Source organism: Siniperca chuatsi, linkage group LG3 (assembly GCF_020085105.1).
Source record: "Siniperca chuatsi isolate FFG_IHB_CAS linkage group LG3, ASM2008510v1, whole genome shotgun sequence".
NCBI classification, from domain to species: domain Eukaryota; kingdom Metazoa; phylum Chordata; class Actinopteri; order Centrarchiformes; family Sinipercidae; genus Siniperca; species Siniperca chuatsi.
Genome location: NC_058044.1, coordinates 33,536,035 through 33,552,117, shown reverse-complemented (window position 1 = coordinate 33,552,117; position 16,083 = coordinate 33,536,035). Strand labels below are relative to the sequence as shown.

Sequence of the window (16,083 nt, the reverse complement as noted above, 5' to 3'; positions counted from 1 at the left end):
ATCATACACTTGCCTACAGACTGTTTGTGTTCCTGGAGGACTAAAAAGTACATCCACTAGGGGCAGATCAAGGCTGAACTATCCCTGGCCGACACCGCATTATCTTCCTTGAGAACTTTGCAAAATGTAAACATAATGCCAACACTTGAGGAGATCACTATAAGCAGAAAAAACATATGAGGTTACTTTTGTGTCTATTATGCAATCAAAGAGAAATGGTTTGAGAGCAAAACTACAGACATTGCAATTAAAAAATGCTTAATTGCAAGTAAAATCAATTTGTGATTAAAAATGTATTAAGGCAAATCCAAAAGTATTGTTTGCAAATCCTAAAGTTGTGTTTACGAATCCAAAAGTTTTGTTTGCGAATCCAAAAGTTTTGCTTGCTGTTGAGCTGAATCCCGTGGGTGGGACCTACTCTGAAAAATGCAAGACACTTCTCTATTGACCAGTCTCGATTGGAGTGACAGCTTGACAACATCCACTATTAGTAACCGAGAGAGAGTTTTGAAGTCTATGGAGAAGACAGAGCGGGAGCAGAGAAGACAATCATGCGCAGGTATGTTTACACATAACTTCCATCTTAGTAATAGCAGGAATGTTGTTTGAACTGGTGCACGTAGATTGCTTTTGTTTAACGATCTGTGATATTGTAAAAAATACATATATTTTGTCAGCCTGTAGCTGCTAGCTTAGCTCAATTAGCTAGTCACTTGCTCACTCACTCCAAGACAAAAGAGCTCATCATGGACTTCAGGAAGGAGAGAGGAGGCACACATGACTCCATCCACATTAACGGGATGGCTCTTGAGCGTGTCTCCAGCTTCAAGTTCCTGGGGACCCATATTTCAGAGAACCTGTCCTGGTCCACCAACACCTCAAAGTTTCATCTGGCCAATGGAATTACTCAAGCCTCGCTGAAGAAGTTAGTGTAACCAGAGATATTTTATTCTAACTACAACATCACAGATTCGACAGAAGCCGCTGGAAGCCAGACAACTTTGAAAGCAAAGCCTTTCTGAAAGAAGCCTGGACAACATCTGTGTTCAAACACAACAAAAAGGTTAGAATAAAAGAAACTGTGAATCCTGCATCTCCCAGAGAACTGTGCCAGCTAAGTCTTGACCCAGACCTTTACCGTCGACCCTGAGACAAGACCACCAGACTGGTCAGGAGACCTTATCAACTCAGTGATCAACTTCTTTCACGGAGTCACCTGGGATCGACCTGCTGGGCTCTTAAATCACGGAGCCTGAGTCACAACGCCGGAAAGCCAGCAAGAACGACTTGTCTCTGCCAGCACTCCAAAACAGTAGGCTAAACCACAGTTTTGCTGTGATAAAGAGTTGATGCCTTTTAGATAAGTTAATTGTCCAGCCAACTTTAAAAGCAAAGCCTTTTTGAAAGAAGCCTGGACAATGTCTGTTTTCCAACACAACAAGAAGGTTAGAACCAAAGAAACTTTGAATCCTGCATCTCCAAGAGAACTATGCCAGCAGGGTCTTGGTCAGGACCTTTGCCATCAGCCCTGAAACGAGACCGCCAGACCGGCCAGGAGACCTTATCAACTTGGTGATCAACTGCTTTCATTTAACGTTAGGTATCAGCAGATACCATTAGCAGCAGTTAGCAGTAAACGTTACTCTAGCAACAAGTAAACGTATCTGTCCATCAGGAAACTCCATAAATCACAGAGAGTTAAGGCAGAGGAGGGTGCCAGAGCCAAACCCGGCAAGAAAACCACCTGGTACTTAGCTACTGTATGATTCCCTTCACTTGTTGTCTTCTTATTGTCAAACTGCAAACTGGCCTCTGTCTTCTCTGAGGCTGTGTCCTGTTTTGCTGCTCTGTGAGATAACCACGCCCCCTTCATTTAATATAACAGATGGAAATAAATAAATAAACAAATGTGTGTCAACACCAGTAACCCTTTGTCTCCTATACTTGTCAGATATCTTACCTGTACATCTAGGAGCCTATAAGTGTAAATATTTATAAATTTAATGAATTCCAAGAGACATGTTTTAGGGTTTTAAGTATTTTAGTAAATTGATAATTATCGTTGGACCTGGTCTTGTTAAACAATGTAAAAACAAATATTAAAGCTACTATTTCAGGTCATGTTCTTGGCTACTTCTATATATACACATTTGTATAGTTACTGTATTATTGTATTTGTATTACTGCAGAACTACATAAAAGACAATTGTAAACAAAAGGGTAAAATGCACTAACTAAACGCTCTTGGCCTAATGAGCCTTAAGCTCAATGTAGGTATAAATCAACACATTACATCTAACATGAATTCATACTTTTTGTGTGTCTAAAGGCAGTGGTGGAAGAAGTACTCAAATCCTTTACTTAAGTAATAGTAGAAACACCAATCTAAAAATACTCCATTACAATTAAAAGCCCCAAATTCAAAATGTCACTTAAGTAAAAGTACAGAAGCATTATCAGCAAAATGTACTTAAAGTATCAAAAGTAAAAATACTCAGTATGCAGAATGGCACCTTTAAAAGTGTTATGTTATTATTGTCATAACAATTATAGAATATTATATTTTTGGTTTTTATCATTAACAAATACATGTAAGAATATTTTAATGTTGTAGTTCATCAATGTGGAGCCAATTTTAGATATTTTGTATACAACTGGGTAAATTAGTAGCACAGTACTGCATCATATCATATCAGCATATGTAAAAAAAGTACAATATTTGCCTCTGAAATGTAGTGAAGTAGAAGTAAAAAAAGTAGCACTAAATGGAAATACTCAAGTAAAGTGCTCACTCATCCATCCTCCTGCCTGTGACCCGGAAATCGATCTCAGCACGCCATGCTGAAGGACATCTCAATTCCTAAAATGTATCTCTAGGAGAAAGGAGGCTTGCTGGAGGAGCTATGAGCAAGGATACACTGGTGTGGTCTTTTTGGCACGTGTTGTACACAAGAGGTGTGACACACAGCTAGAATATACAAACCATGGTGGGAGCAGGACTCCACAAGTGATCCTTTTGTATTTATAAGTTGTATTAATGATTTAAGATGATCAAATGCACGATCAAACTTTCTGCCCTTCATCGTTTGAGTATTAAAAGTTAAAAGTAAATATATAAGTTGTCATGAATACTGTTATGCTCCTCTGACAGAGATCATAAAATAGCTCCAGCAGTCCAACAACAGCCTTCCACAATACTGTTGGTCACTGACCAGCTGCATCTTGATCAGTAGCTTTTTTATAAAGGGGAGATTCATTTACTGTCTTCAGCCATATTATTCTAGGAAGTTCAGTGATTAAAACCAGTGACCTTCTGGTCACAACACCACTTAACCTCCAGGCTTCTGGAATTCTTTCATATAAAAAAAACAACACAAAGCAAGTTCATTCTAAAATCATTAGGAAAAGCCACAGGTGTTTTTGCATTTCCATTCTGTGATGTAAAAGGAAAGCTGGTATACTCATCTATAGAACTCAGAGTCTCAGAGAGTGCACATTATTTAAAAGTACATGTTATTTTCTGTTTAGCTTTGCTATTAGCAGCAAACTCACCAACTGCCTCAGATAGTCCATAGACGCGTTGACCATAGGCGTCTGTCTTGTCCCAGATAAAGGTGTAGGAAAGGTTTGGTTGGGCAGGAAACCATTTATGGAAAAGGCGACCTACCACCGCCACCATCAGGTGAACCTAGAGAAACAGCACCAGACACAGACAGGCACAAAGTAAGTAGTAGTTCAGGTTATGGTTCTACTGATATGGGGCACTGATGCTGATTAGTTGACTGAAGCTGTTAGTGGTTGGCATTATGTACTGATATGCAGTATCATATTACAGTGGCTTTGAAGAAATCTAAATGATATTATGTCATATTGCATATCTCACCTTCATCAGGTTGAAAGGTATTGATGACTGTGTCATGGTGACTTTGAGGACCGGTTTATATCCCGCAGCTCTGGAGCTCAGGTAGATCAGCTTTAGATCACTGCCTGGTATTGAAGTCTCTTCCTGTAAAACCTCCATAGGGATACAATGACACAGAAAACACATCAGCACCTAACACTATTTCACTGTCCTGATTGGTATCTGAAGCATCTTATTTATAGGGAATGGACTGCTAATTGGCACACAGCTTCATTTGGCCGCTAGCAGTGTTTGCAGTGAGAATTCTCGGAAGAAAGAAAAACAAGCATGACCCCTATCAGGGCCCACGACGGTTGTGCATATTTAAGACCATGGCTTCTTTCCAACTTAATACTGTGAAATTACTGTGGCAGAGATGGGTGATGTGGTTATAACATTTTTAAGCATTGATGAAATGGCTTTACAAAATGATTTGTCTGATCAGAACAATAACTTACCACTCACCAGCTTTCAAGAGCCCCTACTCCTTTTTAACCACTTCTGAGATGAAATACAAGTAAAATTTAGTAAAAATGATCAGGCTCTCACAAAATTGCTTCTTTGCATTCCACAATACTGATTACACTAGCTTAATTTTATCTGTGCACAAAAGTATCCAGGACCAAATAAATGTGAATAAAAACTATTAAATTCACTTTGATACTAACTGCAATGCCTAGCAGCCTAATTTTGTATCCAACAAAATAATTAAGAATACACTATGAACAGTCACTATATTGTCCTGCCCTAAGTGGCATCACATACAAATAGATAGATAGATGCTTTTTAGTGACGTCACTGTATTCCAAGATCTCAGCAATTAACCTCTTGAGTACAATGTCATTATTACCAATAGAAATGATGGCTAAAACTACTGCGCAGTCCTGTGATGCCAAGGAAGTTGACTTTTTCCCCAGGTGCTCTAGTTTTCAACCACAAGCCCAAAGCCATTCAGATCCAGTGAATAAACAGCCTATAGTTCTGTGAATGCATTAGGGGTTTGTCTGCCTTAATGTTAGCCTTGTGATGGATTACACTACATGATTTCACAGGTAAGTTCTTCCTCTCTGGTTGAAGGTTTGCTTATTCTATGGATGGTTTGGCTGGAGTGAAAATACACACATTCAAAGTTCAAATAAAACAAAAAGACATTTTCATTTAAACTCCCATACTGGTTCGAGATAAATGTTCGAGATAAAGATCTCATAGATATCTCAACTCTTTACAAAAGGGCCAGAAGTTAAGAAGACAAGGAATAACTTTGATGAAGAGGCAGACTCCAAGAAAAAGGAGATTGGAAAGAAATATTTAAGAAAATAAAAAAAGCTACTCAGAGAAGGATCCATTTGGACTGTTCCAGTGTTATATTTTTTAACTGCACTATTGCCTTTTCATTAGCCAGGCATTTATTTCATTTCAGATCCATTACATCCCCTTTAAATCTGACCTTTTCACTGCCCTCATTTCTAATGGACACAGCTCCACTAAAAGCTAAGTAGCGGCTTTCCATTCGCTTGCTTTTGATCTGCACTTTTGACACACACACACACACACACACACACACACACACACACACAAATACTTACCTCACACACACATCACACGCTTTCCTTCGTGCACATGCTCTTTCCCTTCATCGCAGATAGACAGACACATATAGACACTTGTCAGACAAAAAACAATTACGGAGGGGTTATAAAAATATAAAAACACACATGGAGTTCGATCATCTGTTTAATTTCCTTTGTGGACTGGATGGACACACACACACACACACACACACACACACACACACACACACCTCTGCTTCTCTTTGTATTCCACTCTCTCAATGTCTCTTGCATGCACACAGCCAGTATACCTCTTTCTTCCTCTCTTTCCTTCCCTTTCTCTTACACATAACACACACATACACACACCACACAAAGATAACATGGTGTAATGTGTATGCAATTACAACATTCCTCCATGATGAGTCTCAGTTGCCTGCCAAGAGAAATGTGTTATTAGGCTTATAGGCAATCAGTGGCAGGACACAGGGTGGGGCTAGGTACGTGTGTGCATGCACACAGCACTAGTTTCCTATAAAAACAACCACTGCAGAGCCACAGTTCCTCAGCTGTGGTAACTACAGAGCCAAGAAATAGTAAGTGAACCCCTTGGAATTCCCTGCATTTCTGCATAATTTAGTCATAAAATGTGGTCTGATATTCTTCAAAGTCACAATAATGGACAAGCTACATCTGCCTGAAATAGTAACATAAAAACAATTGCATGTTTTGGTGTATTTATTGAATTATTTGCTTTAACATTCAAAGTCAGGCTGGAAAAAGAAAGTGGACCCTTGGTTTTAGTAACTAGTTAAACCTTGTTTAACTAACTAGAGAGTCTTAATGGACTTATTTGGGCAGCCTGATAATAAGGAATAAAAATAATCCAGCCTAGAAGTAACAAATGCATGGACTAGTTTTTCTGCATCTTTTTGAGACAGGATGTGCCTGATTTTGAAAAATGCAGTCCTTGAAGTTTGTTTTATGTGGGAGTTAAAGGACATATCATGATCAAAGATAACTCCAAGATTCCTTACGGTGGCGCTGGAGGCCAGGACAATACCATCTAGAGTAACTATATTTTAGATAATGAGTTTTGGAGGTGTTTGGGGCCAAGTACATTAACTTTTGTCTGAGTTTAACAACAGAATATTGCAGGTTGGGTATAATCTGCTTAACAATGAAGGTTTATGGAATGTTTCCAATTAATATTGCCTAAAGAAAGCATATAATAGTTGAATAGAATTGGTCCAAGCACAGAACCTTGTGGAACTCTGGCGTGCATGGAGGATTCATCGTTAATATGTACACACTGAGATCAATGTGATAGATAGGATTTAAACCACTTTAATGCGGTTCCTTTAATGCCAATTAAATGTTCCAGTCTCTGTAATAGGATGTGATGGTCAATGGACATTGTCAGATTTGAAGGTCATTTGTAATTTTCACCAGTGCTGTCTCTGTGCTATGATGCACTCTAAACCTTGACTGAAAATCCTCAAATAAACTATTGTTATTTAGAAAGTCACACAACTTATTGGCAACTGCTTTCTCAAGGATCTCAGAAAGAAAGGGAAGGTAAGATATAGGTCTATAGTTGGCTAAAACCCCTGGATCAAGAGTGGGCTTTTTAAGAAGCGGTTTAATTACAGCTACTTTAAAGGATTGTGGTACATAGCCTGTTAATAAAGACAGATTGATCATATCCAGTAAAGAAGTGCTAATTAAGTAGGTAGGTAAAGGTAAAACGTCTTTAAGCAGCCTAGTTGGAATGGGGTCGAAGAGACAGGTTGATGGTGAATAGATAAATTACTCGTCGAAGTCAGCTGAAGAAGGTTGACAGGAGCAAAGCAGCCAAAACACACATCAGGCTCTACAGCTGTTTCCAAGGTTCCTCTGTTTGAAGACAAGTCGGCACCAGTTAAAGGCAGACCTTGATGCATTTTTTCTCTAACAGTTAAAATTTTATCATAAAAAAGCTCATGAAGTCATTACTGCAGAGGGCTATAGGAATACATGGTTCAATAGAGCTATGATTCTCTGTCAGCCTGGCTACAGTGCTGAAAAGAAACCTGGGGTTTGTTTTTATTTTCCTCTACTAATGATGAGTAGTAAGCTGCTCTGGGATTACGGAGGGCCTTCCTATATGTTTTAAGACTATCTTGCCAGACTAAACGGGATTCTTCCAGGTTGTTGGAACGCCATTTCCTTTCAAGTTTTTGTGATGTTTGCTTTAATTTGCGGGTTTGGGGGTTATACCATGGAGTTAACCTTCTTTGTTTATTATCTTCTTTTTTAGAGGAGCGATAGAATCGAGTGTCGTTCGCAGTGAGCCTGCAGCACTATCAACTAGATAGGAGGTGCTGCGATTTGCATAAGAGTCCTCTGTTATATTGTGACATAACATTGAATTAAATGCAGATGGGATCGCTTCCTTGAATCTAGCCACAGCAATATCAGATAGACATCTAGGGTAAGAATTTTTGCCTAATGGTATGTAGTCCAGCAATAGCAATTCAAAAGTTATTAAATAATGGTATATATTATTCATATACTGTCATATACTGTATATATACAGTATATGACAATACTTTTGTAGTGTTGATAATCTTTATACAATCTTTATACAAATTTTCATCAATTTTGCATCTGAATTTTTAAAATCCAGATGAAAACAGGATTAAAAAAAATAGGGCTGCAAGTAATTATTATTTTCAGTAACTTTTAATCTGCTGATTATTTTCTCAATTAATTAATTTGTCTATATAATGTCAGAAAACTGTTTCCCAGAGTCCAAGTACATTTTCAACAACATTTTCAACAATCCAAAACCCAAATATATTGAGTATAGAATGATATAAAACAGAGAAAAGCAGAAAATACTCATATTTAAGAGGCAGGTAGAGCTTCAGTCTGCCTTTGACACTTTCCAGTTATCACTCCTTAATCACAGACTAGTTTTAAATGTACATGGTATTCTCCACCAGTGACTAACTATCCTGCCATTAAAACTTTAAATGGCACCCATATTACTCTTGCTGAATCCTAATAATACTAATAGCAGACTATAATTTAAGATTCATATTCAACATTTGACTCAAAAATTAAAAATCAAACTAGGCTTCCTGTAGAGAATTAAAGGATGTTTATCTTCTTCCAACAGTATAAGTATTGTGCAGCCAACCTTCATGTCTGTCCTTGACTATGGAGATATTCTGTATTGTTGTGCTGCCTAATCAACACTTCAGCAGTTAAATCCTGTGCATTACGTGTTATCACAATTTTGTACTCATCATTGTTCTCTGTATTACATGGTTGGATGGACTTCCTTACAGTCAAGAAGAAATAGCCATCTCATGTTATTCATTTATAAAGCTCTAGTGTTGAAGCTTCCAAACTACCTCACATCTCTTCTCTTATTTAAATCTAGTAACTACAGTACACAATCCAGTAACTACCTAACCTTAGATATCCCTCATGTACGCACGAATGTTGGTAGAACTGGTTTCAGATACTATGCACCTTTTAAATGGAATTAACTCCAAGCTGCCCTCAAACTAGAGTCTTACATTCCCCTTGGTGATTTTAAAGCTGTTTTATCTGATGAACTGTTTTTAATAATTTCTTGTTTATTGTGTAGTTGTGTTGTTTCTGTTTGCAGATTGTGTTTTTGTGAATGTTTCTTGTTCTCAGGGCTCTCTTGGAAAAGAGATATTGATTTCAATTAGATTGCCTGATTAAATAAAGATTAAATAAAATAAAATAATAATAAATCTTCACCATTTTTGCTTGAAAAGTGACTCAATCAACTGATTATCAAAATAGTTGCCAATTCATATTATATATATATTCATAATCAGCTGCTCATTTGCATTTTATCCCTATTTTTGTCTTAATTTTCTATTGTTTTAGTTTACTGTAAATTACTTTGAACTGTGTCTTCTTGCAGATGGAAACACATCAATCTTTGATGCGTAAGGACATAAAACTTAAATCAATTTGAACCAATTTGCTGTTTGCTGAAAATGATGAGCCTTAGATAAGAGGGATAAAACATAAAAAAACTGAGTCTACTGTATACTATAGGTGATTAATGAATAATAGATACTAGACTGCTACATAAGCTTCTGACTGAACTAAGTTGGCATTTAGATGGTGTCAGCATTGTGTTCTACTGAGAAGAATACTGTTTTGACTGGTAGGCACTTTTAATTTGAACCCTAGGCTTTTTGCTCATTTTTTCTCTCTTTTATTTAAAGGCTTTTAGAACTACATATATTGTTATTGTAAGAATAAGTTGGGCTACTTAGAAAATCCATCAATTTGCATGTGAGTTGTATTATACATGTGTTACAGTTTTGTTTACAATGCAGGTTTTCAACACAGAGCAAATATTTGTATATGAATGGCTACAGTGTCAGTGTTGCAGGAATGTAAGAACCATGTTGATGGGACATTCTGAGCCTTAGTAACGTCAAACAATATATCGATAATGCAACAGGAAAAAAGCCATTATTACTAAAAAACTGATTCTCAGACAACTTCTGGAGTTCCAAGCCATGTCTTTTTTCTCTGATTTCTAAGCAGATTTATGAAAAGTTATTGGCTATGGGCACAGTGTGTAAGTTACACTGAATCTAAAAGCATGTGTATCATGTCTGTGTGTTCAGATATGACTGAGTTATTAATCCTAAAAGAAAGAGGGTGTGGCAAGGGGTTAATGATGATGACAAAAATATTAATTGACCACAATGACAGAAATTGATCTAGTTACTAAAAGATCTCCTCTGTAGTATTTATTACCTGTGTTTCAGGTATGATGGGGCCATCCTCAGGTGAACTTTTGTAAAACGTAGACAGAGGAGAAGCAACAATGACAGGACTGGGTCTGATGAAACCACTCAGGTCACAGCTAGGGATGTCATTCTCCTCCTGAAACAGCCAGACATAACGTGAGCCAGTTAGTCTTTTCATTCACTGATGCAACAATTCATTAACTGTGAAACAATGAGTTCATTAGTCACTTAGTTGGCCAGTGAGTCAGTGTCAGTCAGATAAAGTCAAAAATGAAAGCTTCAAAATGGTGTCTAAAGTAACTGGAACATATAAAACTACAGTTCCTCTAAGCCAATCAATTTTGCTGACTGCCAGTTATCAGTCCACGACCCTGTCTAGACAGACAACAGTGACAGCGCTCACCTTCTTCATGATGAGTGTGTCCATCACATAGAATACGTTCCATGGCACCCACACAGTTCTATACTGAGTGAGGAATGGAGCACGTTCAAAACTCAATGTCAGGGATGCCCCACCGTTGGCCAGGAGATCGAACCTGCAGCACATAAACAACAAATCAAAAAATAAATATGTACTATAGGTGCTAGAAAACACCGGTCAACTGAAGAATAGTGTGAATATCGTTAAACTAAATTAAACTGTTTGCTTGATTAAAACTTTCCTGACTGAGTTGTGTTAACCCTAAAACTCTTAAAGCATGTAACAGAGGATTTGCCCTCAAGAACTGTAGTCAAGTCAATTTTATTTAGAAAGCTCAATATCAAAAATCCCAAATTTGCCTCAAAGGGCTTTACAATCTGTATAGCATATGACACCCTCTATCCTTAGAATCCACGATTTGGATAAGGGAAAACTCCCCCCCAAAAAACTTTTAACGCGGGAATTGTACAGTGAACTGGTTCTTAAATGCTGAACTGTGAAGTTGTAATTGCCATCCATCCATCAATTCGCTTCTGCTTATCTGGGGCCGGGTCGCGGTGGCAGCAGGCTAAGCAGGGCAGTCCCTCTCCCCAGCAACATTTTCAGCTACTCCTGGGGGATCCCAAGGAGTTCCCAGGACAGATGAGATATATTATCACTCCTGCGTGTTCTGGTTTATATATATATATATATATATATATATATATAAAGAAACTTTGTCCTTCACCCTCCGCGGGTGGTCTCATCCTTCGAGCTCGGGTTCTCTACCAGAGGCCTGGGAGCTTGAGGGTTGTGCGCAGTATCTTTGCTGTTCCTAGTACTGCACTTTTCTGGACCGAGATGTCTGGTGTTCTTCCAGGGATCTGCTGTAGCCACTCCTCCAGTTTGGGGGTCACTCCTCCAATGACCACGGGCACCACTGGTGCCTTCACCTTCCAAGTCTTCTCCAGCTCTTCTCTGAGCCCTTGGTATTTCTCTAGTTTCTCATGTTCCTTTTTCCTGATGTTGCCATCACTTGGTATTGCCACGTCAACCACAACGGCTTTCCTCTGCTGTTTGTCCACCACCACGATGTCTGGTTGGTTCGCCATTACCATTCTGTCAGTCTGAATCTGGAAGTCCCACAGGATCTTGGCTCGGTCGTTCTCTACCACCTTTGGAGGTGTTTCCCACTTTGACCTCAGGGTTTCCAGTCCATACTCCGTGCAGATGTTCCTGTACACTATGCCAGCTACTTGGTTATGGCGATCCATGTATGCTTTCCCTGCCAGCATCTTACACCCTGTAGTTATGTGCTGGATTGTCTCAGGGGCCTCTTTGCACAGCCTACAACTTGGGTCTTGTCTTGTGTGGTAGATCTGGGCCTCTATTGCTCTGGTGCTCAGGGCCTGCTCCTGTGCAGCCGTGATGAGTGCCTCTGTGCTGTCATTCAGTCCGGCCCGCTCTAGCCATTGGTAGGATGTCTTGATATCAGCCACTTCAGTTATGTAGGGGTTTGTCCTCCCATGATGGTCCCTCCTCCAGCACCTCTTCCTCTGTTCCCCATTGCCTGAGACATTCACTGAGCACGTCATCTGTTGGGGCCTTATCTTTGATGTACTTGTGGATCTTGGATGTTTCATCCTGGATAGTGGCTCTCACACTCACTAGTCCACGGCCGCCTTCCTTACAGGTAGCGTACAGTCTCAGGGTGCTGGATTTAGGATGGAACTCCCCATGCATGGTGAGGAGCTTTCGTGTCTTAACGTCTGTGGTCTGTATCTCTTCCTTTGGCCACCTTATTATTCCCGCAGGGTATCTGATCACTGGCAGGGCGTAGCTGTTTATTGCCAGGGACTTGTTCTTGCCATTGAGCTGACTGCCTTACTCGTTGAAGGTATTTGGCAGTTGCTATTTCTTGTTACCTCTTCAAGGTTGACATTTGCTTGCGGTATTCAAGGTATTTGTATCCATCCTCAATGTCTGCTATTTTTCCTTCTGGGAGTGAGACCCCTTCTGTGTGGACTACCTTACCTCTCTTCATCACCATTCGACTGCACTTCTCAAGCCCGAATGACATCCCAATGTCAGAGCTGTAGATCCTGGTGGTCAGTGAGTCGATGTCCCGCTCGCTCTTAGCATATAGCTTGATGTCATCCATGTAGAGGAGGTGACTGATGGTGGCCCCATTCCTGAGTCGGTATCCATAGCCAGTCTAGTTGAATATTTGGCTGAGGGGGTTCAGACCTATGCAGAACAGCAGTGGGGACAGAGCATCTCCTTGGTATATGCCACATTTGATGGATACTTGTGCAAGTGGTTTGCCATTGGCCTCAAGGGTGGTTTTCCACAGCCTCATTGTGTTTGCAAATGAAGTCTCTTGTCTCTGAAGTCCTGTTGATGTTGTACATCTCCAAGCATTCAGTGATCCATGTGTGTGGCATTGAGTTATATGCTTTCTTGTAATCAATCCAGGCAGTGCACAGGTTGGTGTGTCGGGTTCTGCAGTCTTGGGTGACTGTTCTGTCAACCAGGAGTTGGTGTTTGGCTCCTCTGGTTCCTTTGCCGATGCACTTCTGTACTTTGCTCATGTATTGATCCATGTGTCCACTTATCTTAGCCGTGATGATGCCTGACATGAGCTTCCATGTTGTGGAGAGACAGGTTATTGGCCGATAGTTGGATGATCCTTCAGGATCAGGATCGTACGCCCTTCAGTAAGCCATTCAGGGTGTGTCCCATCCCTTAGCAGCTTAGCAGCTTCATTTGTGCTGCTAGGCGCTCATGGAGTGCAGTGAGCTTCTTTAGCTAGTAGGTGTGGATCCTATCAGGGCCCGGTGCTGTCCAGTTTTTCATACCTGAGACTCTTTCTTGGATGTCTGCCACTGTGATGGTAACTGGATTCTGTTCAGGGAGGTTGCTGTGGTCCTCTCTCAGAGAAACCAGCCATTGTGCATCGCTGTTGTGTGATGCCTCCCTCTCCCATTTACTTTTCCAGTACTGTTCAGTTTCCAGCCTTGATGGGTCTGCTCTGCTGTTATTACCCTGCCATTGAGTGTACACTTTCGCAGGTTGGGTTGCGGACAAGGCTTGGAGCCTTTGTTTGGCAGTTTCGAATGTTTCAGTTATGGGCATCTAGTTGTACCTCTTGGGTACTTGTTTTTTCATTGCACCTCTCTCAGCCTCTGTCAATTGGCTCACTTCTCTCTGTGCCTCCTTGATTTTAGCCTCCAGCCTTTGTTTCCATGGTGGGTACTGTCAGTACCCTCTGACTAGGGTTACTGGAGTAGTAGCATTCCAACAGAGCCTTGTTATCGCATCTTGCCCATTTTTCATCACGGTGCTCTGGTTCCCCAGCACCTGACGCAGACCTTGTTTGGCCGGGTGACGTCTGAGCCGGCATCTCATCTCATTGCTGTGTATGTATATATATGTATATATATATTTATTTCTGAGATAACCTTTCAAGTGGAGATAAAATCTTCTGTTTCTAGACATCAACCTCTAAAAAATTAGGTATTTATGTATTCTGGAGCATTGGGTCATGATGAATTTATTTGTGTTTAATTTGGTATACCCATACAATGAAAAGGTTGATTATTTAAGAAAGGTCTTGCTACAAAATGTCTGTGAAATTCATCACAGTCAATAGACACTCTAATAAAGTTATAATTCGTAATTTTTCTCTTTATTTACAGGTTAATGGCATAGTCACTACATGTATGCCATCTATTGTTATTTTCAGGATAAGATAAGCTACTCAGAAATGTCATCAATTTCCATGTCAGTGGTAACATACATGCTCAAGGAGTGGAATGGATAGAGAAGAGTGTCAAGGTTTGCTCACACAGAAAACGAAGCAAATTTTTCGCAGGGTGATTACATACAGAGCCGCTGCTTGCCGACAGACAGCTGCTGAGTGCCGGGGAGTTCTGGAGGAGAGAGCCGGGGGCAGAGCCTGAGATTTTGGAGGAATAAACACCTGCAGTCATAGTGGATTCTGCTCTGAGTGGAGACATTTAATGACGGAGGAAAGCTCAGAGATTTTTTTTTAACTTTTGAGATTAAAAAGTGGATTTATCTTCACTCTCACTTCTCAACCTGTCTGCAGTAGCCATGGAGGTGCTGAACTCCACTTTCGTTATTGTAGCCATCTGTGGGCACCCAGAGCGCTATAATACTACTACACATTTATACAGAGTCCGAGACAAAAAAGGAGATTGCTTGGAGAAAAGTAAGCTAGGAAGTTGGAATGCCTGGTAAGTTCTAAAAAATATGTGTATGTTACTTGATTCCAGCTATCGGCTGCGCTTTACTATGAACCAAGTTAGCATAGCATAGCCCTGATCAATTCAATTTTATTTATATAGCGCCAATTCATAACAGAAGTTATTTCATTGCACTTTTCCTATAGAGCAGGTCTAGACCGTACTCAGTTTATTTTGGCTTCATACCGCTGTAGGAAAACAGATTACCAGCCAGGGTTGTGTACTTGTGTTACTCGCAAGAGTAAACACAATAATCCCGTGGTCAAACTTGAGCGAGTAAAGGTATTTTCACAGGGGGAATGACACTCCGCTTGCGTACTCACTTCGATCCGCAGGGTCACACTGCGCTCCTCATGTGAATAAGACATGCAGACTGGCCCACCTGAATTCTCTCCTCCTGGCTTTGCCGTGTAATCTGCTCGCAGCAGAAACACGCAGCAGAACCGAAGTCTCCTTATCTACCAAATCGCTGAGAAGGCCTATTAGATCTTTGCAACAAAATTTAGCACAAACGGCTGCCACACACAAAGCCTGCCAGCGAACTTCACATGCTAACAGGAACACGAAGCAAGTTAACGCCTAGCTGTTAACTCTGTATGGACAACCACAGACGGCGTGACCGGCTTCCTCCGATCTCTACAAGCGGACACTGCACAGCAAAAGACGCTTCCACAGCCGAACCACAATTCTTCCGAGCTTGGCTCATCTACAACAGGCTGACCACCAGCTAACAGCAGCACCAAGGCCACCAAGGTATATTTAGCTAAGCAAAGGACTGTTTAACTTTTGTACATGTGACGTTACTGATGTGTTTTTCTGAGGTTTTGTTGTTGTGACATGTTTATTGGTTCATTTGGTAGCCACACGCTAGGTTGATGTTAGTTTATGTTATGCTCCACACAGACTTTGCAGAGTCTTTGCATGCTAACTAACTCCTTTTAACTTGGCACCGTTATCCTAAACAGATCATACACATACACCTCTAGTTTGGCCCTTAAAGACAACCACACCTGGTGGAGAGAAACTTTAATGTTCCCGCTTCACATGATGCTTTGTATCTGACCACGTAGGTTCACGCTCGTGCACGCAAGACATACAGAGGCAGAACAAAGAAACATACACACATTCCTTTTGGCGTACACCCAGACCTGCACACACACACACACAC

General features: G+C 40.4%; 1 protein-coding gene across 12 annotated transcripts in view; it reads right to left on the bottom strand.

The window, feature by feature from the left end:
* LOC122870684 (teneurin-3) overlaps positions 1–16,083 on the bottom strand; it is a 422,149-nt gene that overhangs the window by 84,939 nt on the left and 321,127 nt on the right. For all 12 annotated transcript variants that reach the window (XM_044185050.1, XM_044185062.1, XM_044185096.1 and 9 more), the window contains 4 exons: positions 10,651–10,783; positions 10,255–10,383; positions 3,884–4,015; positions 3,553–3,688 (listed from right to left, as the gene is read on the bottom strand). In XM_044185050.1, the coding sequence (XP_044040985.1) occupies positions 3,553–3,688; positions 3,884–4,015; positions 10,255–10,383; positions 10,651–10,783 (530 nt within the window). The remainder of the gene's footprint in view (positions 1–3,552; positions 3,689–3,883; positions 4,016–10,254; positions 10,384–10,650; positions 10,784–16,083) is intronic.